This window comes from Phaenicophaeus curvirostris, chromosome 12 (assembly GCF_032191515.1).
Source record: "Phaenicophaeus curvirostris isolate KB17595 chromosome 12, BPBGC_Pcur_1.0, whole genome shotgun sequence".
NCBI classification, from domain to species: Eukaryota; Metazoa; Chordata; class Aves; order Cuculiformes; family Cuculidae; genus Phaenicophaeus; species Phaenicophaeus curvirostris.
The window spans coordinates 17,895,087-17,917,441 of NC_091403.1; the positions used below are offsets into that span (position 1 = coordinate 17,895,087).

At 40.2% G+C, this 22,355-nt stretch overlaps 1 protein-coding gene across 1 annotated transcript in view; it reads right to left on the bottom strand.

Moving 5' to 3' along the window:
• The window catches only part of SCAPER (S-phase cyclin A associated protein in the ER), a 140,925-nt gene that overhangs the window by 94,870 nt on the left and 23,700 nt on the right, over nt 1–22,355 (bottom strand). Inside the window, exons 7-17 of the mRNA XM_069867284.1 lie at nt 21,836–21,952; nt 17,383–17,543; nt 11,505–11,767; nt 10,831–11,055; nt 8,997–9,167; nt 8,496–8,571; nt 7,923–8,040; nt 7,490–7,601; nt 6,930–7,070; nt 4,603–4,758; nt 3,420–3,562 (exon numbers count right to left, since the gene is read on the bottom strand). Of these exons, the coding sequence (XP_069723385.1) occupies nt 3,420–3,562; nt 4,603–4,758; nt 6,930–7,070; nt 7,490–7,601; nt 7,923–8,040; nt 8,496–8,571; nt 8,997–9,167; nt 10,831–11,055; nt 11,505–11,767; nt 17,383–17,543; nt 21,836–21,952 (1,683 nt within the window). The remainder of the gene's footprint in view (nt 1–3,419; nt 3,563–4,602; nt 4,759–6,929; nt 7,071–7,489; nt 7,602–7,922; nt 8,041–8,495; nt 8,572–8,996; nt 9,168–10,830; nt 11,056–11,504; nt 11,768–17,382; nt 17,544–21,835; nt 21,953–22,355) is intronic.

The window sequence follows — 22,355 nt, forward strand, 5'->3', positions numbered from 1 at the left end:
GTATAGGTAAACTCTTCCAACCACCATGGGTGTGAAGGGGCGTGAGGAAGAGACGATGGATGAGAAGCATTAGGTAGTTTATGTGCCATCTCCCCTGAGGTATATAAAGACAGACTGAACAACAGCCCTTGTTTTTCTTGGTTTTGTTTTAAAGAGCTCCTGACTCACAGCAATTAAATATTTCTTTAATCCTACAAACTATGACAAAATAATATCATTGCATACTTTGGATTAATAATATTTGAAAAAAAGATTCTAAAGTTTCAATGTATAAAGCATCAACACTATTACTGCATAAGCCCTTCTGAAACGCAGCTTTTTACATGATGATTTTACATTATACGGTTTTATGATTTCTACTGACAAGAAAAAAAAAATTCTGTATTATGGATTTGAACTCTCTGGAATATAAAATCATCTGAAATTACATCTAAAACCTTACTGGAATCAAGTTAATGTACTATAAGGGCAGTGGGGCTTTTGAAGTCAGTTTTAAGTATACTATTCCTTTCATACAGATGCTTTAATCACCACCAGATGCACAGGGTAAAGCTTATACTGAAAAAAATTTAAGCAGATACCCCTCAAATTACTCATTCCAGCAAGTATTAAATCTTCAGGATAAGAGTAAAATCAGCAGGAAAAACACCCAACAAAATAAAACACCAAATGATTCTCCGAGGCTCCACCAAAACTTGCAGAAGTCAAAGATGGAAGGGATAGTATAGTCAGCTGCCTGCCACACTCATCTCTCCCTTCACTTCTACACCAGGATACTTTGAATCCTCCTCTAATTCTACTATGTTAGAGAAACCTCAGAATCATTATCTAAGGAAATGCACTGGCCATTCTTGTGGAAACATCTGGCAAAGAAAAACAAATGCAAGCACGGTACTACAATGCTAAGTACAAAGCATTTGAAAACCGACTGCAAGAGTAGCAAATACAAGCTGGCAGGTAAAACAACCGGCCTGGCCAAACAGAGAGATCTGGCTGGAGGCAAGGGAAAAAAAGGAGAGTTCCTGGCCTTTGGAAGAAGGGGCAAGCAACCGGGGAGGACAACGAAGACATCATGACGTTATGCAAGGAGAAAACGAGAAAGGCCAAAGCCTGACTAGAACTTAATCTGGCTGCTGAGTTAAACAACAATAAAAATGTTGCTATATCAGCAGCAATAAGAGGCTAAGGAGAATCTCCAGCCTTTACTGGATGTGGGGGGAAACAGTGACAAAGGATGAGGAAAAGGCTGAGGGACTCAGAGCCTGCTCTGCCTCAGACTTCTTGTTCTCTGGGTACCCAGTTCCCTGAGCAGGATGACAGGGGCAGGGAGCAGAATGGAGACCCCATAATCAAAGAGGAAATGGTTAGCAACCTGCTACACCACCTGGACACACACATCTGTGAGACTGGATGAGACCTACCTGAGAGTACTGGAGAAACTGGTGGAAGTGCTCACCAAGATATTTTCTACCATTTATCAGCAGTCCTGGCTGACTGGGGAAGTCCCACTTGACTAAAGTTTAGCAAACTTGATACTCATCTACAAGCAGGGCTGGAAGGAGTATCTGGGGAACTACAGGCCTGTCAACCTGACCTTGGGGCCATCTTGAATGCACTCACCAGGGGATCAGGCTCAGCCAGCACAGGTTCGTAAAGGGTAGGTCCTGCCTGACCAGCCTGATCTCCTTCTATGACCAGATCAGCAGTGGCCCAGGTGGCCAAGAAGGCCAACAGCATGTGGCCAGCAGGAGCAGAGCAGGGATCATACACCTGTGCTTGGTGCTGGTGAGATCGTGCCTTGAATCCTGGGTTCAGTTTTGGGCCCCTCATGTACAAGAAGGACACTGAGGGGCTAGAGCGCATCCAGAGAAGCAGAACAGAACTGAGGAAGGATCTGAAGCACAGGGGTTATGGGGAGCAGCCGAGGAAACTGGGGTTGTTTGGTCTGGAGAAGAAGAGGCTGAGGGGAGACCTCGTTGTTCTCTACAGCTCCCTGAAAGGAAGATGTGGTAAGGGGGGTGCTGGCCTCCTCTCCCAAGGAACAAGTGATAGGATGAGAGGAAATTGCCTCAGGTTGCGCCAGGGGAGGTTTAAACAAAAAACGCAACAGTGAACAAAAATAGCAAAGAATTACATGCCTTGGGCCTTCACAAAAGTTCTAACTGTAGAAGGATTCAGAAGGCAAAGGTGTCAATGGGACAATAATCTCATATCTGCTTACTGTGAGGGTTTCCTCAGGTTTCAGAAATATGTAGAGGCATTACACATGTGGTGTCTGCATTCCCAAAACATCAAAACCAACATTCTCCCTGGTAGTCCTAATCTTCCTGAAGTGTCTGGGAATGAGAATAAGATACTGAAGGACCCTTCCAACTCACTCTATCTCACTGTGCCTTTGGCTCAATATTCTGAGGGAAGGTCCATGCATTCCTGGGCAAGGCCGCACATCTCGCCCATACTTCATTAAACATCTAATTGAAAGTTGAAGTATCGTTATGATGTCAAGCTAGAATTAGCCATGACTTTGGATGATGAAAGGTCATCAATACATTTCCAAGTAGTTCACTTAGAGAAACAAAACCTCTTCACGAGAGCCTTGAAGAAAACAAGATGTCATAAGAAAAAATGTTTGAACCATTAGTAAAAGCTTGTGATAGGAAAAATATAACTTTTATTTGGGTTTTATGGAATGCTTGTGGCAGCGGAACTGCAGGGCAAGAGAAATTAATGGGCGGTGAATATAAATAGAATTTGGCAAATTAAACAACAAGCAGAAAGCAGTTTTCATGATTCATACATGAAAGTAAACCTTCATCACACGCTGCAACGTCATCATGCATTCATTCTCTCAGCACTTCAAGTTTGGCTCAAGAGAGAGAAGAGTCTATATGAAAATATGAAAACCTCTTTATGAACTTTTGACTATGGGCAAAACCATAAACCAAGTAGTTCGCAGACACTAGAATTAATGAAGTCTGACTTCCCGGCTTCGTGCTTCACAAGTGTAATCTCTGGTGTCTACAAAAAGGTGAACTCAAATTGATGCCAGTAAGTCCAAAAGTTCCTGGAGAGTGGACGAAATGGGGAACATGGGGCCATTAATCTTGCTTCCTTTGAAAACTAAGCTAAAATACAAAAAATGCAAATTATTAAAAGGTCTTGTTAGTAATAAAACTGAGATGAATATAGTAAAATATAGCCTTGCATGTTACAGCATGCATGTATCTAAGGAATACAAAAATCTATCACAGAATTTATGATTACTCACCTGATTTCTTTTTTCAAACCATTCATCAAGAATATTTATTGATGTTACTTTTTAAAATACTAAGCCTGAAAACCTAAGAAGGTTCCGTTGTTACAGAGAAGCTGAAGTTTGCTGGAAAGGGTAAGGAGGAAGGGCAGGGAACCAAAATTACCTGGCCCTCTCCCGTGCTGCATCCTCTCGTGCTTTTTCTTTCTCTTGCCTCTGCTGTTCAATCCGCGCTTCTTGTTCTTTCCTCTTCATCAGTAGCTCCTCAACTCGGGCTTGCCGTTCTGCTTCTAGGGCTCTTTTGCGCTCCTAGTTAGAGAGAATTAAATTCTAATTTTTCTTTTAGGAAAAAAACCTCCAAGAGATTAGCAGAAACTCTACTTCCACATCTGTTTATACGACTTTCATGATGGACTAAGAATGGCAATTTTATTAAAGGAACAATACGCAAATATATTTTCAGAAGCTTGAACACACATTGAAAGCACAGTTGTAAGAAATAAGCTACAATAACTTGCCATATATTTTGCTCACCTTGAAGAAGTCTATCCACTGTAAAAGCTTATAAACTAGTTCATTAACGAGAGTATTTGAAAACATTTTAAATGTCCTACAGGGTACAGGTAATATAGAAAAACATGCTCCCATGGCATATTAATATTTAAACTATGATTCTGAAACTATCTGGATGAGGTTATAATACAAAACGGATTTTGACAATAAATTTTTGCCTTATCACTGAATATACAATTTCTCTCTCACTGCTCAATTTTTATTTCTTTCTGACTAAGTAAGAAACGATACCTGGTATTGTAAACCTTTCTGACAGAATGGCTATATTTCTATCAGCAATAAATGTAAAAATAAAGCATGTTTTAAAATCCATACTTAAGTAAGACATTGATGAGTAGACATTAAGGTGGGGAGTTTTACTAAAAGGAAGCATGATTTTTGGTTTAGCTGAAAGTCTGGGGAGAACTGCATTTTTAATGTGTTCTTCAAATCCTTATGTGCTTTGAATGACAGAATAAATGAAAGACAATTAAATACATTTTCTAAAAAAAATATCTCCACTGGTTCTGAAAAAGTATTGCAATTATGACAGACACATGACAAGAAATATTTTTCTATTTCCTCTCTCAAAGCTTCAGACGTCACCAAAAAAGCTTAGGACAGGCTTGAATCATCCATCCAAGCACCCAGAGTCTGTGCTGTAGAAGCTGTAAGACTTACCTACTTTTCTAAAGTAGAATGAAGGAGTTAAGATAGAAAGCAACAGAGTCTGCATAGCCAAAATGAAGCATGCATACATATTTCATTGCTCCCCTGCAACTACAGATTTATTATACCTGAACTGCTTCATCCCGTGCTTGTTTTTCCTCTTGTCTTCGTTGACGCTCTTCTTGTAATTCATTTAAACGTTGTTCATATTCTTTTAGTTTGTTCAACACATCATGACGTTTATTCTGAGCTTCTAAGGTGTTTATAAATGCAATTTCGTTCACCTGCAAATAATCAGAAAGTGTAAGAAAAGATCTGAGAAGCTGAAAGTTTCATTCTTGGGGAACTGCACCCATTTGACAAGTAATCTGGTGGGACATTTCTCCTGAGCGGGTCAGAAAACTACTGAGCTGAGAATAATGCTTTTTTGTTGGTTTTGTTTGCTTTGTTTTGTTTGGTTTGGTTGTTCAGTTGTTTTTTTAAACTGGACAACCCATGGAATAAAGAGAATAGAAACTTAATTGTATCAGAAAACCAAGAAGCTTTAGGTAAATACCAAGAAAATCTTCCTTCTTCTCAGCAACAAGACTTCATTAGCCTATTCCCTCATTCACAAGATGCGGAATTCTAAGATCTAGCTGGATAAATCAGTAAAATAGTTAAGTGCTAGTAGAGGTCTTTTGATCTAACTTTCAGTGTAAGGGTACTTACTGAACAGAAAAGTGAAACTACATAATATGCATAAGAAAAAAATCAACAAGCTCATTGTCTTAGTATTTCCTACCAGGACAGTCCATTTCACAAATATATTTTTTTTTTCGGCCACAGGACAGTGCAATACACAAGAATAAAACAAGAAAACCACATGAAAAGGCTAACTTAAAAGCACTTTCATGCGTGTACTAAAAATATCAAAGAGTATGTTTTTCTGCTACTTTGATTCATGAAAGCAATTGATACCTCGTCCTCGCTACAAGGTTGCTGAACAAAATTCTTGTCAACTTCAGGCTTCTAAACGCAAACGCTTTAGAAACTTCTCTTATTTAACTTTGATTTAGTAAAATCAAACTTTTCAAACCAAAGTTGTTGAGCAAAGTCATAAAATATCCAGCTATAAAACACACTCAAATCTAGGACTAGAACAGAAATTCTTTGCTGTACTCAAAGTTCACGCTTTGTCTGAACCCACCAGACATGACTGAAGAGAAGATACATGGACAGACAACAAATCACTTAAAGGGTGGTAGGACAAGATTTGTTATTTTGTCTACTGACTAGAATCCATTTACAGAATGGATTTTATGATTCAGTAAGCAAGTAAGCACTGGGAATTTTGATAACCAACTGGGCACTCCTCAGCTGTACTACTCATCAGCTATTTCTCTAAAGCCTGCTGGCCCAATTAGCCTTTATTTCCTGAACACGAGAACCTCAAGAGGCAGATCTTACACATTTAAATACACACAATACGTGAAACATCTGCTTAGCTAGGCAATTATGGCAAGTGGGATTTAGTTAATATGATTACAGAAGTCACACCAGTGTAATGAAATAATAATGAAGATATGTTAGAATGAATTAGGTAATCCAGAAGTGATTTCAATCCAAGAGATAGAAAAAGTGAGTAAGCAAAAAAGCTGAATTAGTGTTGTTGGGCTTGTCTTCAATAATATGGAAGAACAGCAGCATCAATAACAGCTGGGATACGTGCTTATTCTATAATGTAGTATTTTAGTTTGAAGGAGACGCATGTACCTTTACTTGGGAAAACCAGCCTTTAAAATAAAATATTTAGTTTATGTTGTGCTGGTTTTGGCTGAGATAGACTTCATTTTGTTCACAGTAGCTAGTAATGAGCTACGGTCTGGACTGCTGGAACTAAGCATTGATGACAAAGGGATGCTTTTGTTAATGCTGAGCTTCTGATTCCACCCCACCAGCGAGAAGGTTGGAGTGCACAAGGAGCTGGGTGGGGACTCAGCTAGGACAGCTGACCCCAGTGACCAAAAAGATCTTCCATACAATCACTATGTTTAACCAAGAAGAAGAGCAATGAGCTCTCCCCACTTCTCATCCTAGATGCTGGAAAGCAGAGAACTGATAATCACATCTTCTGCTCCTTCCAGGAGGACGTCACTGAAAATGCTGCTGTATTCTATGAGGAACAAAAGCAGTACGATGGCTATAAGCTCTTTATTTCAACCCATCTTTTCTTCGAGTCCAACCCACCATGATGTCTAGTAACAGTTAATTTGTTAATTAGCTAGTCAATTTTAAATTTGTATTGGATAAAAATTGTCTGTTTTGGGGACCCGCATTTTTCCACTTCATGGTTCACACACATTTGTATATGAACTTGCATCATTCGTCACAGCCTACCCATGAGCACTCTAAGGTACAAAATACATTGAGGCACAGCGATTACGTAGCTCCCCTTGAAAACAAAATAACTCACCTTAGCTTCTTCCTCTTGTGCTTTCTTCACAATTGCTTGTAGCTGCACTTCACGTTTAAATTCTGCATGGAGTAATTTTTCCTCCATCATCCTGCGTCTTTGATCTAATAATTCTTCTTTCCATTTCCGTACGTCTTTCTCCTATACATAATGAGTAAATTCAATATTAATACAGTAACTGAAGTTAGGGCCTGAATTTTCCTCAGAGTCCTCTAACATTTGAAGCTTTATTTACAGTAATAAAACATTTTGATGCCCTACATAAAGCCTGCATTAAGTTTTATTAAGTACATTGATTCGCTAACTGGTTCGGTTTGGCAGGTTTTAGCATTTGTTGGATACATGCAACATATGTGTCCTTCTACCCTGCCCTCCCTGCACCTGCGTCAGTGTAGTGTGTCAGCAACACTCTCAACAGCATTGAAATAATGCTTTCTTTACTATCTGTGATGTGCAAGTCATCAGTGAAAACCATGCATACTCAGACAGAGAGGAAAATTTAATTTCATTGTTAGTTTTAATCTCTAACACTTCTAGATTATGTGGGGAAAAAAGCTTACCCTCTCCATTAATTTTTGAAGCTTCAGTGTCTTTTCTTCACGTAACTTTTCTCTCAACTGTTGAGCTTTCATTTGTTTCTCTTCATGTTTCTTTTTGGATTCTGCTATTGTTCTTTTAATAAAAAACAGGCAGAGACAAGATGAGCTGACCGTGTTGCAAACATTTCTATGGCATTTTCAGTAAGAAAATATGAAGAGGACACTGGAGGACAATTATTTCCCCTAAATGTAAATATCATTCTTCTAGTCTTTAGATCTTTATTTACTGGACAATGTAGCAGGAGACTAGTTCATTATGAAAATAACACACTGATTTCTACAACACTTTCAACCTACAGATTTAAAGAAAGTAGATTTATGGACAGTTTCATGCAGCCATGAGTTTGGTTGCTTGTTTTAACTGGCTAATCAAGACAGGGAAAAACTCTAAAACCTTTTGCGTGAAGGCGAGGACAGCTTCTCATGCATGTGTATTCCGTGTCCAGGTGGACGTGCAGGCTCCTCTTCCACTCTGTCTCCCCAAGAATTACTCTGGCGCCATGATTCACGAGCTGTACATAAAGAAAACGCAGACTGAGATAATTTAAACACACTTTTCCAGGAGAAGTGCAATTAATGAGGTTTAATTCCTCTTGAAGTTGTCTCTTGAATGGGTTCTCTCGAGCCTAAGTAAGGCAAAAACACAGACTGAAGGCTCTCTAAATCCTGCGCATTTTCAATGCTTAGTTTTTATTATGCTTTTAGCCAAATGTTAAGATAAAACTGAATAACAAATTTTTAAGTTCCAATAGAAAGAGGGAGAAGACAGTTGAAGAACAAAGACATCGGGAAATAATTTGAACATGCAGGTCCATCTTTCCTAAGGAAATAACAGAAAAAAATACCATAAATTGGAATATAGGTACTAAGGGTATCTTTTGAAACCTTAACTAGTCAGGAGTAAAATGGGCATTTTTCTAAATGTTGCTGCTATTTGAATGCCAGCACAGCAATATATCGAATTTACCTTCATAATCTGCCAGAACATCATTCCAGTCCATAGACATGCCGCAAAAAGATATGCTTCCATTCCCCATGCTGGCCTGCAATATAACATGATCCAGACAGTAAAAAGACAAACCTTACAGCATAGATGTAAGGGATATTCAGTAATGTTTCCAAACTGAACTAGCCATCTCAAAGAGGGTGTTATTTGTGCTGTTTCTGACAGTAGAAATGGAGACTTCTGCTTCACCTAGAGTAGCTCCTGTGTGGTGGCAATGGAAATAACAAGACCCAGCTCTCTCAGTCTTGCACACAGAAATAGGCAGCAGGACAGACTGCAACATCGGAGGACTTCATACCACTAAGCAGCACTGCACTGCCTCCATGTACCTTAGACAGTAGGGTATTATTATTGTATGGCACTATTTACTTAATTTGCCTGCAAAGCAGGTTACATTAGTGCAAAACCAAACACTAATTCTATACTCATACTGCACTGACATCAGACAGCTTGAACACTCACAGAGAAATCGCTATCATTGTCAGTCTCAATATTGATGTCATTGTTTTCCTCTGCTTCAATCTCTCTAGTTAGCTGCTCCTCTTCTGCAATAGCACTAGCAATGGCTTCTTCATTGGCCTTTTCCAGGCGATCTGCTAACTCTTCTTTCTTAGCAAGGACTTCTGCCATGGACTGTAGGAAACAGGAAAGCAGAAAAAAACCCAAATCAATAGCAGGCACAAAAAAGTGGTTTCTATATAGTTAATATGAATTATATGGTATTTTGTTCAATTTCCAATTACTTATACTTTCTTTACTGCTGTGTTTTGTGAGTGTAACTGAAACACAAACCCTACTAAAACTATTAACAACTATTAGCTCTTTTAATAGCTGCATGAAACGCTTATGAAATTAATTAGCATTCACCTCATTCCAAAACATATTATGAGAACACTGTCATTAAAAGTAACAAAGAGTTCCTCTCTAGCTGTTCTTTTAGATACCTCATCTTAGGGACTAAGCAACGATTACTCAGAAACTCTACTGGCACATCCTGCTGTTATCTCCAGAGGGAGAATCATTCTCCAAAGTGTTATTTAAAGGTGAAAATAGATCCGCAGATGAACTGTATCTGGAAACTTTACCACAGTTAATAAAATGGAGTCTCAGGCTGTACTTGTTTGTCACCATGAATGACAGGATAGTTAGGCAAGAACGCATAAGCCCGAATACACTGCCTGACTGTCGTCTTCTCTAATGGCCAGTATCACCTGCACCACTTCCATTCCAGCTATCAAACCACGTGCCACAATACACAAATCGGTGTTCAAAGCAATCAAATCGGTAGCAGTAAAATGCTCACAAGAGACACAGATTCCACCAAACTGTCAGCATCCTGCACTGTTAGTAACTGAGAATCTGAAACAATGTTCAGAAAACATTGTTTAGAAAAATGTTCAGAACAATGTTTAGAACAATGTTCAGAAAACATTTTTTAGGTCTAAAACCAGATATTTGACTTGGAAATTACCTGGCAGGAATCCAGTGAAAGATGCTAAAGGGAAAGTGATTACAGGAAAACTTCTGCAAGTTAGAATTTTAATGTAGTTTCAAAAAAAAAAAAAACCAACCAAAAACCCAAACTAAACCATATCCTCAAAGTATAATCTGGACTTCGCATAGCATTGCTGCCATTCTCCACCCAGAGAATCCCAGTAAAGCAGACACACCTTGAAACCTGCAGAATTCTACAGAGAAGGATGTTCTTTTTGGGAAGCCACATAAAAACAGAATATGGGCTTCAAGTTTCATAGAATCACAGAATAACCAGGTTGGAAGAGACCCACCGGATCATTGAGTCCAACAATTCATTTCTTGCTTAAGAATGGCATTTGTCCAGCTTCCTAGTTGTATAGGGAGACCCAAGAGAGCAGTTCAGCTAGTCTTAAAAGGCAGAAGTCTACGTTTGTTTCTAACAGAATTTTGATATCCCATGTGTTTCCAGTTTGAATAATTAGCAAAACTGAAGAAAGAATTTAATGACAGCCTCACTTAAAATGATTGATAGTGGAAGGAAATGAAAAATTAATGCAAATATATATGTAAAAAAAAGCAATGAGAGCACCGAGTTCTTTATTCCGAAACATTAATTCACATCTTTCCAGTTTAAGTTCCAAAACTTTACTGGAATTAAATCCTATTATGGAAAGTATCTGTGCATCAATTTTTTTCTATTTTTTCTATAATTTCTACATCAGGTTAACAATAAACACCACGTAACACAGAATAAGGAAATTAAGACTTATTATCTACTCAGAAATCTTATAATATTTCTTACCCATCTGGCAGCACTCACATTTGAAATGTCTGAGGGATCCATTTCAGTTTCAGTTTTAGCTTTTTCTGTCTGATGCTGGTCTACAGTATCAGTGATTAGGGAGGAAGCTGCATTCATCTGCAGAGTTTTTGAAGCACAGTCAGCATCTGTGAGAACTGGAGGCACCTCAGAAGCTGTTTGTAAGGCATCTTCTTGCAGCGCTGTGTTGGTGCTCCCATTGTCTTCCGAGATGGCTGCTGGGAACTAACGAGGCATTTGTAAAATTAACAAAATCTAACATACTGAATTTTAAAGTCACTAGAATCAAAAGGACTCCACCAAAATAGCTGGCAACCCTACAGTGAGTGATGCAAATAACTCCACATGTATTTCAGTTGCTCATAACCCGGGGAAAGTTAGACCTTTCCACCAGAAATCTTCTGTGTATGAGATATGCCCCATGCTGAGGTTTTGGAAATTATGGCAAACACATCCACTGTAAAATACACAGCTCATCTCGTGAGTTTTAACTTGCCTACCTGGGCCAATATCTTAATGTGTTTTTATAAATGCAACTGAAATAGCTATTATTTGTAAATCCTTTTCCAATCTGGTCAGTGTACAAACGCTCCAGACAACATGACCTTTAGAAAATGCTCTAAAGCAAAACTTGCAAGACTTAAGATTAGAAAACAGTTCAAAATTGTACTGACCTGAGTCCTTTCAGTAAGAGGACCTTCAGACAGCTGTAAAGGATCTTTCTCTACAAGCTCCGCACTTTTGGACACACCACTGTCAGTGAGTGAACTCCCACACTTGTTCTCTGATGGTGGTAAAATGACATTTTCTTTGTCACTGTCACCTCTGGACTTCAGTAACTCCACAGCTACAGGAGTTTTTGTTGCCAAAGCTGTGGAGCGAGATCGAACGGGCCTTCCACGCTGAACTGTTTCCCAGCCCTCTGCATCCTTTCGATCTACATAAAAACCAAAACACCCCATTCTAAGAAAGGGAGATTTACAAATAGAGGCATTATGAACACCTATTCTATTACAGTATCACACAAATCATGAGATAAAAATGTTCTCCTTGCAAATCAACACTGAATAAATCAATGAAATAGTCTTTAGCGAAGCTCTTTACTTCAAGGTGTGCTATCAGTTTCACAAACACGGAACAAATCTATTCATGGGACCAGTTCTGTTATTTCAAGAAGTGATGGCACCTAAAAAAAAAATCTAAAAAAAATGGCAACAGGTACTTTAGCTTCTAATGCTTACGTTGCTGCTTCACAAGTTTGCAAAGCACAACAAAGCAACCACGCTCTTGCTTTTCTCTGCAGCAACAGCAACACTACAGGTTTCTTGTGAAAGCGCAAATCTCTACATGTACAGACATAATTGCACACCTCAGTGTGGAAAGTACTATCCAGAATGTGGCTCACTATTCATCCAGCAATGTTTTCCTTACTTGTGCCACTTGTTTCATTCTGATAATAAAAATACACTAACTGGTGTCAGCTTTGGGAAAATTTCTTTTCCTGGATTCCAGGAAATAGCAAAATATTGCTACAGTGTGACTGCAAATGGAAGGTGAAAATAGAAGCGTAGAGTTCTTCAATTTACTTTGATGACTAAATAGCTATTAAATACAACTTGTTGATCAATATTTCTGATATTTAGTGTTGGAACATACCTTGAAAGCCACCAAAGTTACATTTGTCTGCCTAATATAACAGGTCTTACGTGTGATCAGATTTCTAGAACATCCAGATGAGCCCCCTTCTCCACACAGAACATTTTTGTGGCCAGCAATTAATACCAGTACGTAATCTCCCATTCATCTTGAAAGTATCGCAAGTGATTCTTTTGAGAGCTGATAGTGCAGCTCACAAGCGCCTATTTGCTGAACAGAAGTTTTTGAGAAACACTCAAGAATTAACTATGCCTGGTATTTTCCAATACACTTTTGGCATAAGCTATTTTTAAGATCATTCACATAAAAGGAAGAGAAGGGTGTGAGAGATCATTTTTACCTGGAGGAGCAGAGAATTAAAATCCTAACAGTAAATTGCCTGCTTTACAGCGGGAATAAGTCTAGAACAGAATAGAACTTCTATAACAAAATTAATTCCTTGAATATTTCTAAAGTTTCTGCTAACAGAGACAGTCCTGTATATTTTTAAGTAATCAAAATTCCAGAACTTTGTGTGAATGTAGCTGATCTCTACAGATCGGCAGCCAGAGAGCATCCCTCTGCAAAAAGCCTGTTCATACCCACCAGCGCACTTACACATACTTCAGTACGCATCACTGATTAGAGATGGGAAGGGCAGGCAAAAGGATACAAACTACATTTTTCACATTACCACAGACTTCACATTTGACCCCTGCGAAAGACTTGAGCTTCATCTTCATTTCTTCATCTTTATATGGAAAAAACACTATTACAGGACTAAATCATGGAAACATGGTATTACCCTCTCAGAGACAATCTTATCTCCAACAGTACTCCAGGGAATAGGGTTTTAATTCTGCAGGAACCACAAACAGATTTCCTGCAGACAGCTCCAGGCACAGAGATTGCGCTGGATACAGCCCCGTGTTACGTGGGACAACAAGAGCTGCTGAGACATCTTGTAAAGCACAGCTGCTCCCACCCCTCTGCCTTTTGTAAACGGCAGCACCACAAAGATTTTGCTGTATACAGCATATGATAAAATTTGGCCAAGAAAGTTCCCTGGCAAGTGATATACAGACAGTGAGGAGACTGCTGAGGTCAACCCAAACCTCCACTGCTTCCTGCAGCAGACTTTTGGATTGCAATTCCTTTTGCTTGACGTTTGTAAAACAGGATTGTTGCAAGATTTCATTTCTATTTGTTCTGAAAACTGAAGCCACTTCTTATATAAGGCACATTTTCTACATTAAAAAAGATAGAAGACACCCTTTTGCAGTATCTGCAACCTAAAGACAACTTTACTAATACCTAGATAATAATACATACAAATATATCTTATATATATATCTTAATAATAATTGTACTAGTATCTTCTAACAACTTTTACTAGTATCTTTACTAATGTCTACTGAAGTTAATTCTACCAAAAAAAAAAGCTTTGCCTGCCTTGCCTAGCTGATCCCTCGTTTTATGGTATATTTCTTAGAACTCTAAAATGATAGAATTAATCAGAATAAAATCTTTCAGAGCATAGCAAAGCCATAGCCACACTTACTACAATAAGAATTAATCCGTTAGTAAAAGTTCAATTTTTAATTTGTATTTGTTCACTGTCAGATTTATAATTATTCCTCAAGACTCATCCAATTACTTTAACAGCACAGAAGTACCTGTGTTTGAAAGAATATCGTTTGGTGAGTTCTTTAAGCACAGAACAGATTTTAATGCAAGCACGTGTTCAGGCTGTTGAAATACCTGGAATCAGTTTGACAGTGTTACGCTCCCTGACAATCAGCTGCACACAAGAAGTTACTTGTACATTTGAATTCACTTATCGGTTTAACATTCAATCACTTCCAGGCACGCTTTTAACAAAGTTTGCACAGCTAACACATCTATTGACATTGGCTCACATAGCTCCTTATCCGAAGCAAATTTAAAACACAATAGGGCATCCCAGTCCTCTCTTCTGTCACTTTTTCCCTAAGTCTGGAATTGTTTTCATGCAGCCCAGCAGTCATCTCCACACGCTAATATCACATGCTGGGATTGATTACTTCCAGAGTTTTGTTTATGAATAATTCATTTGAGTACCTGGATCGTTCTCCAGTGTCATTTAAACCTGGGTCCCTGCTAGCTCTTGCGTTACCAGGCAGTGACGAGCCATCTGTTATCCTGAGGCCTGTGGCCACCAGGGCCCTGTTCTTTGGAAGCTTCTCCATCTGGAAGGACTGGCCAGGCAGCTGTACTGGCAACAGCAATAAAATACAGCCAGGCAAGCATGTGCAAAATTCTCCAAGAGTTCTATCTTGGCCACTTCTGAAAGATCTAGTCACAGATAACAAACTACCAAAGCCTATTCAACCTTCCCACTCTTTACAAAACTTCCTCCTTGATTTTTTTAAACTCTACACAGGCATTACTGTGTCTGTGAGGAACATGGAAAACTACAATCATTTGAGAATCTAGAAGCAAATCTAGAAACATGAACTCAGCAAAAACAGTTACAGGGCAGAAGAGATGGAAACCAGAACAATAAAAGAAAATTGAAAAAACAAAGAAGATGTAGTGGTGCAAGAAGTGGTAAATTTACAGACCATAACAAGAGATGCTGAGGCTTTAGTTAGAGATGTTAATTGTCAGGCTACTTTTAGTGGTCACGTAAAAATACTGGGGGGAGGGGGTTTCAACAGAAATTCTGTCTAGGAATTTGACAACCCAGTTGTGCTCTGCTGTCTGTGATGACATCCCCACCACTTGTTCTCACTACGCAGAAGCTCTGCAGGCTCCCACAAGACCGGGCAGCAGCGCACCTGAGCCCAAGCCAGGACAGTGACGGCAGAGGACTGTGTCCTGCAAATGCTGAAGTCTGAGCTACATCACAGAAGGCTTCTATTTGGTATCTATGAACACAAGCAATTAATACAGGAAAGATAATAATTAATAAAACTAGGTTTCAAAACTTGTCAGACAATAAACTCAGACTATGTTTTGTGTTGTACAAAACTCTCAGCTATGAAAACCAAAATTCTTGTTTTTTTAAAATTCATTAAAATATCGAGGGTAACAGTACGCTTAATGAGATACGTGAGATAAGAAGACTGAGCCTCATTCAAACATGTATCCAGGAAAAAGATTAAAGAAATATCAGGAAAAATAATGTGTTTTCTCTCTCCTTAAGGGCATACTTAATTAAATTTGGAAATTCCATCAACCATAAAACAGATACAGCACCAAACCACTCATCCATTTCACAAAACTGTTGTGAGAGCTAATGATAATACTGTCGGAAACCACTGGAGAAAAAGCATTTCAGGGAAATCTTGCCACTGCAAGCCCCAGCTGGGCTCTAGGGTGGCAAGAGAGCAGTGCAGGGTGGCAGGGGCAGGCCTCCTCTCCCGGGGCCTGGCCGAACCCAACAGCTGTGAGTGCATTTGCTGGTGAAAGGCAAAGCGGATGATACACAAACCTCAGAGCTGCATCAATAATACATGTGAAGAGCCTCTGTGGCTCCCTTTGCATCAGCCTCATAGATTCTTCTGCTCCGATCAGTGAAGTTAATTTGATTTTACCAAAGTGATTCCAGCCTCCATACAAAGGATAATATGCTCCTAAAGAGAATTTGATTTGTTAAAATCACTACAATTCAGCCATGAGAAAATCATTGAAATTCTCCAGTGTTAGAGATAAGAGATTCTTGAGCTTAAACAAAGCCTCTGGAAGTAACGACTGGTATTTCTTAAAATGACATGTTTCAAGTCTGAGTTGTAGAGAACGTTTGATTTTAAAAATCATTGAACACTTATAGGCCAGAACTACAGGATCGAAGTGTTCCAAGAAGAGTGAAGCTGCAAGTAACAGCCAATAAAACACAGTACAACCCTGACTCTTCAGCCTCTTGAATGCCTAAAACTAACATAAAGTCTTTTGTTTTCCTCCTAGCCTCTTCAAAATATTTTACCCATACAGACGTGCAGATCAGTTTAATTCCCTGTGTAGCTAATAAGATTCACCACGTGCTCAGGAATCCCTATTAAAGTATTTCAACAACAGCTTGGAGTCTGCCACTTTAATATGAGCAATAATCAACAGAAAAAAGGTTTCATTACAAGTAGTCTCAACCATTGGCAAAACTTAGAAGTGGGATTTGACTTTCAGTTTCAGTGTTGAAAACTCAGCCAAACTGCTACTGTTCCCAAAGCAGTTCACTGTAACCATATACAGCAGGATACTCCCTTCTGCAAACAGCATCAATCAACTCCCAGTCAAACAACCATTTGTAGGGTATGGTTTTGATTGCTCTTTTCCAAGCACAAGAATCCGCGTGCTACTGAACTCATATGTTACATTACTAGACACTTGGACAAGGTATTTTAGTTCCAGAATACACCACAAGTCTCCAAACCACTACCCAGGACCTCTACTACTACTGGGCTGAATGTACAGCTACATTCAAGCAATGTGTTTTCAAACCTGCAGAAAGCCACCTTGGACCATATGGTAACAAAAATAAATGGAAAACACACACCTCTGAAGATGATCTCAGGGTTCCAATGTATGTGAAACTAACTTTACAAACCATTCCAAATTGCAGTCAGTCAGATTATCAATTTGTGACCAAAGACTTTTCATTTCTTGGGGTGCTATGTACTGGTATTTTAGCAGAAAAAAATCCTAGTTACTGGAAATAGAGTGGAATGTTGCCTACACATGAAAACACAGCTTTGCCCCAAACTTAACTTTCACAATGATAAGTAAGGTTTCGTTAATCTTTTACCTCAACACTTAATTTATACATTGTACTTTGCAAAATTACACTTAATTTTGGTTTGAAAATAGGTCATCATGGTTTGAACTAATTTTATACCACACAGATAGTAAAAATCACTGAAGCCACTTGAAGAGACTTGCCGGTTTTGCGCGGTGACTTCTGAGCTGGAGGTGGCAGACAGGTTGGTGCCGCTGGTAGCTCGGGGTTGGCAGCTTTAGCTCCATGGTTGGCTTTCACCTTATCTGCCCAACTTACACCAGACGGAGCCAGGCGTGTCGCAGAAATAGTCACTGCAGGGTTCCTAAATGAAAGCCATAGCTCTGTTTAGTGTCTAACCAAACAGGAGGGTTTGTTACAAAGCTTCATCAGGACACTCCCCTTAATCTCATGTTCACCGATTCAGAGCAAAAGCCAGTTCCAAAATTTTAGAGGTTTCCAGCGGCTGAAGAAACATGCAGTGCTGTAGTGATGGACAAGCAATTCCCACAAGAAACATACTCTGATACCAAATTTTCAAATCACAGAAATAAACACACAGTGAGTGTTTACAGCCAAATTTAACAGCTCTTCTCATTTCATTGCAAGTGATTTTATTTATCACACCCTTCCTGGTCATTTCTTCTCCATATTCTTTTCTTTTTCCATCACTACTGTTAGATACTTCTGATTGTTCCTGTTTCTAGTTCCTATACATTTCCTGCTTTTTCTAGATTGTTTTCGGGCAGAGATGAAGATGACCAAAGGTACATGTTATTCACTGTGAATTTCTGCAGCAGCACACCACCACCTTCTCTTCTGCCCTCTGCTCCTTTTCTCAAACTTCCTAGCATTCTGCCAAAAATTTCCATAGTACCATGTATGCCTAAACTCTTATTTTTTATCCTATTTTCTCAAACACACACAAAATATTGTAGTTGTCTGGTGTTGCCAGACACAAGTCCACACACAAGTGGACTACAACAGAGGAAAAAGCTTGCAAGCCTGAAGGACAGAAAACTCCTCTTGCTACAAGCTGCTTTAACATGTGGTTGTCAATTATCTCCCAGTGATGGTGAATAAAACAGCTCCAGCAACAACAGCAACATGTAATTCCATACAAAAAAAAGGCTTAGCTGAAAGATACCATTATGCTGAGCTGTGTTTGTGTTCTAATAAAAATTAAAAGAGCACTGATTTCCACCAGATTCGTTTGATACTTTTGCATAATTTCTCCCCATCAACATATATATAAGCAGACACCTCTCAAACGTTGCCAGGCAGGTATCAATCCTACATCTTCAAAGAGACCGGCACCACTGGAGCAATTTTGCATCAAACACACTTTATAGTATTTCTGTAGAAGTATTTGATATTCAAAATCTAAGAGAGCTCAGTAATCAGAGATACTGACCAAACACTCTAATCCTGCTGAGGACACTGTGACCACTTTCGAACATAGTATAGATCATGCTCTAGAGCCCAACAAACCTGAATGAACTAAAAAATACACCCCGAGGAAGATTTAAACTGGCCACCAAGATGCCCTCCAGAATTGGCACAGCAGCAGACAGTGCTGCTCTCAACTGGTGTTTGTGCACATTTTTGTTAACTGCTTTCCAACAGCCATTTTCATTTTAACATGTAAAAGGTGCTTTACTGCAGTATATAATACACTCTGCATTTACCCAGCCAAGAAGCAGCAGCTGATGAGCTCTTCTATAAACAGCTGGGGTTAATCTCTAGATCGATGCCTCTCGTTCTTGTGGGAGACTTCAATCTTCCTGATATCTGCTGGAAGTACAATACAGCAGAAAGGGAGCAGTCTAGGAGCCTCCTGGAGTGCGTGGAAGACAACTTCCTTGCACAGCTGGTGAACGAACCAACAACGGAGGGTGCCCTCCTGGACCTGCTGTTTGTGAACAGAGAAGGCCTTGTGGGGGATGTGGCAGTAGGTGGACTAGGACTAAGTGATCATGAGATGATAGGGTTTTCTGTTCTAGGTGAAGAGGGTGATTAGCAGGACAGCAGCACTTAATTTTCTGAGGGCAGACTTTGAACTCTTCAGAAGGCTGGTTGGCAAAGTCTCATGGGAGGCAGTACTTAAGGGCAAGGGAGCCCATGAGGGCTGGGAGCTCTTCAAAAAGGAAATCCTAGCAGCTCAGGAGAAAGCCATCCCCATGTTCCGGAAAAAAAGCCGGCGGGGGGAAAAAAACAGCTTGGTTGAACAGAAAGATTGAGTGATATCAAGAAGAGAAATGTTTATGGGCTCTGGAAGAGGGGACAGGCCTCTTGGGTGGACTACAGGAGGGAAGTGAGGTTGTGTAGAGAAAAAATCAGAAGGGCTAAGGCTCAACTAAAAATCCGATTGGCAAAGTCTGTGAAAGATAACAAAAAATCTTTCCATAAATATATAAGTAATAAAAGGAGGACAAGGGAGACCATACAGTCCCTATTGGATGCAGAAGGAACAACAGTGACAGGGGATGAGGAAAAGGCTGAAGTACTTAATGCCTTCTTTGCCTCAGTCTTCAATTGTAAAGAAAGTCGTTCCGTCTGTGTACAAACCCAGGAGCTAGAGGAGCAAAATGAGGCCCCCATGATCCAAGAGGAGGTGGTCAGAGCCTTGCTAGCCCAACTAGACACCCACAAGTCTATGGGGCCGGATGGGATACATCCAAGGGTATTGAAGGAGCTGGCGGATGTGCTGGCCAAACCCCTTTCCATTATCTTCCAACAGTCCTGGAAGACTGGGGAAGTCCCACTGGACTGGAGGCTGGCTGATGTTGTGCCCATCTACAAGAAGGGTTGCAGGGAGGATCCAGGGAACTACAGGCCTGTCAGTCTGACCTCAGTGCCAGGCAAAGTCATGGAACAGGTGATCTTGAGTGCTATCATGAAGCACATGCAAGAGAACTGGGTGATCAGGCCCAGTAAACACGGGTTCACAAAACGCAGGTCTTGCCAAACTAACCTGATCACCTTCTATGACAAAGTGACTCGGCTGCTGGATGAGGGAAAGGCTGTGGATGTATCTTCCTGGACTTCAGTAAAGCCTTTCACACAGTTTCTCACAGCATTCTGCTTGAGAAACTGTCACCTCTGGCCTGGACAGGCGCACACTCTCCTGGGTGGAAAACTGGTTGGCTGGCCGGGCCCAGAGAGTGGTGGGAAATGGTGTGAAATCCAGCTGGAGGCCAGTGACAAGTGGGGTTCCCCAGGGCTCAGGGCTGGGTCCAGCCCTGTTCAGTGTCTTTATCAATGACCTGGATGAAGGCATTGAGGGCACCCTTAGCAAGTTTGCAGACGACACTAAGCTGGATGGAAGTGTCGATCTGCTGGAGGGTAGGGAGGCTCTGCAAAGGGATCTGAACAGGCTGGACCACTGGGCTGAGACCAATGGCATGAGGTTTAACAAGGCCAAATGCCGGGTCCTGCACTTGGGGCACAACAACCCTATGCAGCTACAGACTAGGAGAAGTCTGTCTAGAAAGCTGCCTGGAGGAGAAGGACCTGGGGGTGTTGGTTGACAGCCGACTGAACATGAGCCAGCAGTGGCCCAGGTGGCCAAGAAGGCCAATGGCATCTGGGCTTGTATCAGAAACGGCGTGACTAGCAGGTCCAGGGAGGTTATTCTCCCTCTGTACTCGGCACTGGTGAGACCGCTCCTCGAATCCTGGGGTCAGTTCTGGGCCCCTCACCACAAGAAGGATGTTGAGGCTCTGGAGAGAGTCCAGAGAAGAGCAACGAAGCTGGTGAAGGGGCTGGAGAACAGGCCTTATGGGGAACGGCTGAGAGAGCTGGGAATGTTCAGCCTGGAGAAAAGGAGGCTGAGGGGAGACCTCATTGCTCTCTACAACTACCTGAAAGGAGGTTGTGGAGAGGAGGGCGATGGCCTCTTCTCCCAAGTGACAGGGGACAGGACAAGAGGGAATGGCCTCAAGCTCCGCCAGGGGAGGTTTAGGCTGGACATTAGGAAAAAATTCTTCACAGAAAGGGTCATTGGGCACTGGAACAGGCTGCCCAGGGAGGGGGTTGAGTCACCTTCCTTGGAGGTGTTTAAGGGACGGGTGGACGAGGTGCTAAGGGACGTGGTTTAGTGTTTTATAGGAATGGTTTGACTCGATGATCTGGTGGGTCTCTTCCAGCCTGGTTATTCTACTATTCTAAACTTGTATCAATTTCACTATTCATCAGAATCATACTACTCACACTTCACATTCACTATTTGACACACTGTTACTTTTGCACACTCAGCTGGCTGTCTGCAATGCACACACTGGCACTTTTAAAAGCAATTACAGACATTTTGACCTTTGTTTTGTAGTGGGGAGAGAGCAGAAAGCAGATAAAATACAATTAATGCATTTCACGTTATCTTCAGGTCTTTGGAATGACTAGCAAATAAATTTATAACAAAGTAAAACATTAAGTTCTGGATAGGATTTTCTTTTACTGGCCATATGATTTTCTGTCATGAATACAAATAATTGTATTTACTACTCAATAAACAGCAAACCAATATATCAATTACTATGGAGAAATAGCATATTCATTAACTTGGCTTCAAATGAATCTCTATTTTAGCTCTAATAAATTTATGATCTAGTTTCATACCCAAAATTTAAATTTCTTCGAGCATTCGACGTCACACTAATTCTATCTGTTGATGGACTTGGAATCACATGGCGTCCAGGAGACATTTTTTTTACCTCCCAGGCTAATGAAGTTGGTCTGCAAATTCAAGAAAGAAAAGTTTAAAAATAAAATTCACAATAATGATTCCTCTGTCACCTGAAAGGAAAAACAGCACTGACAAATGTTATAAAATACTCATGAATACTGCTGAAATTCATCATACATCTTAGCAATTGATCCTATACCAACTCCAAACTGCATTAGCCAGACCCGTATCAAAAAAAATACACACTCTCAAGTCCACAACGCTTATTTTAAATGTCAGTGTGGGACCAAACATAAAACCAGTCAGCTGAGAGGAAAGGATCAGGATAGGACTGAAAATACACCTTAGTTCTAGTGATGATAATAATGCACTAAAAGACCACAATCATCTACGTTACCCTACGTTTTCCTGTCCTGTATAACAGAGTGTTCGATACAGTTTAAATGCTGCTTT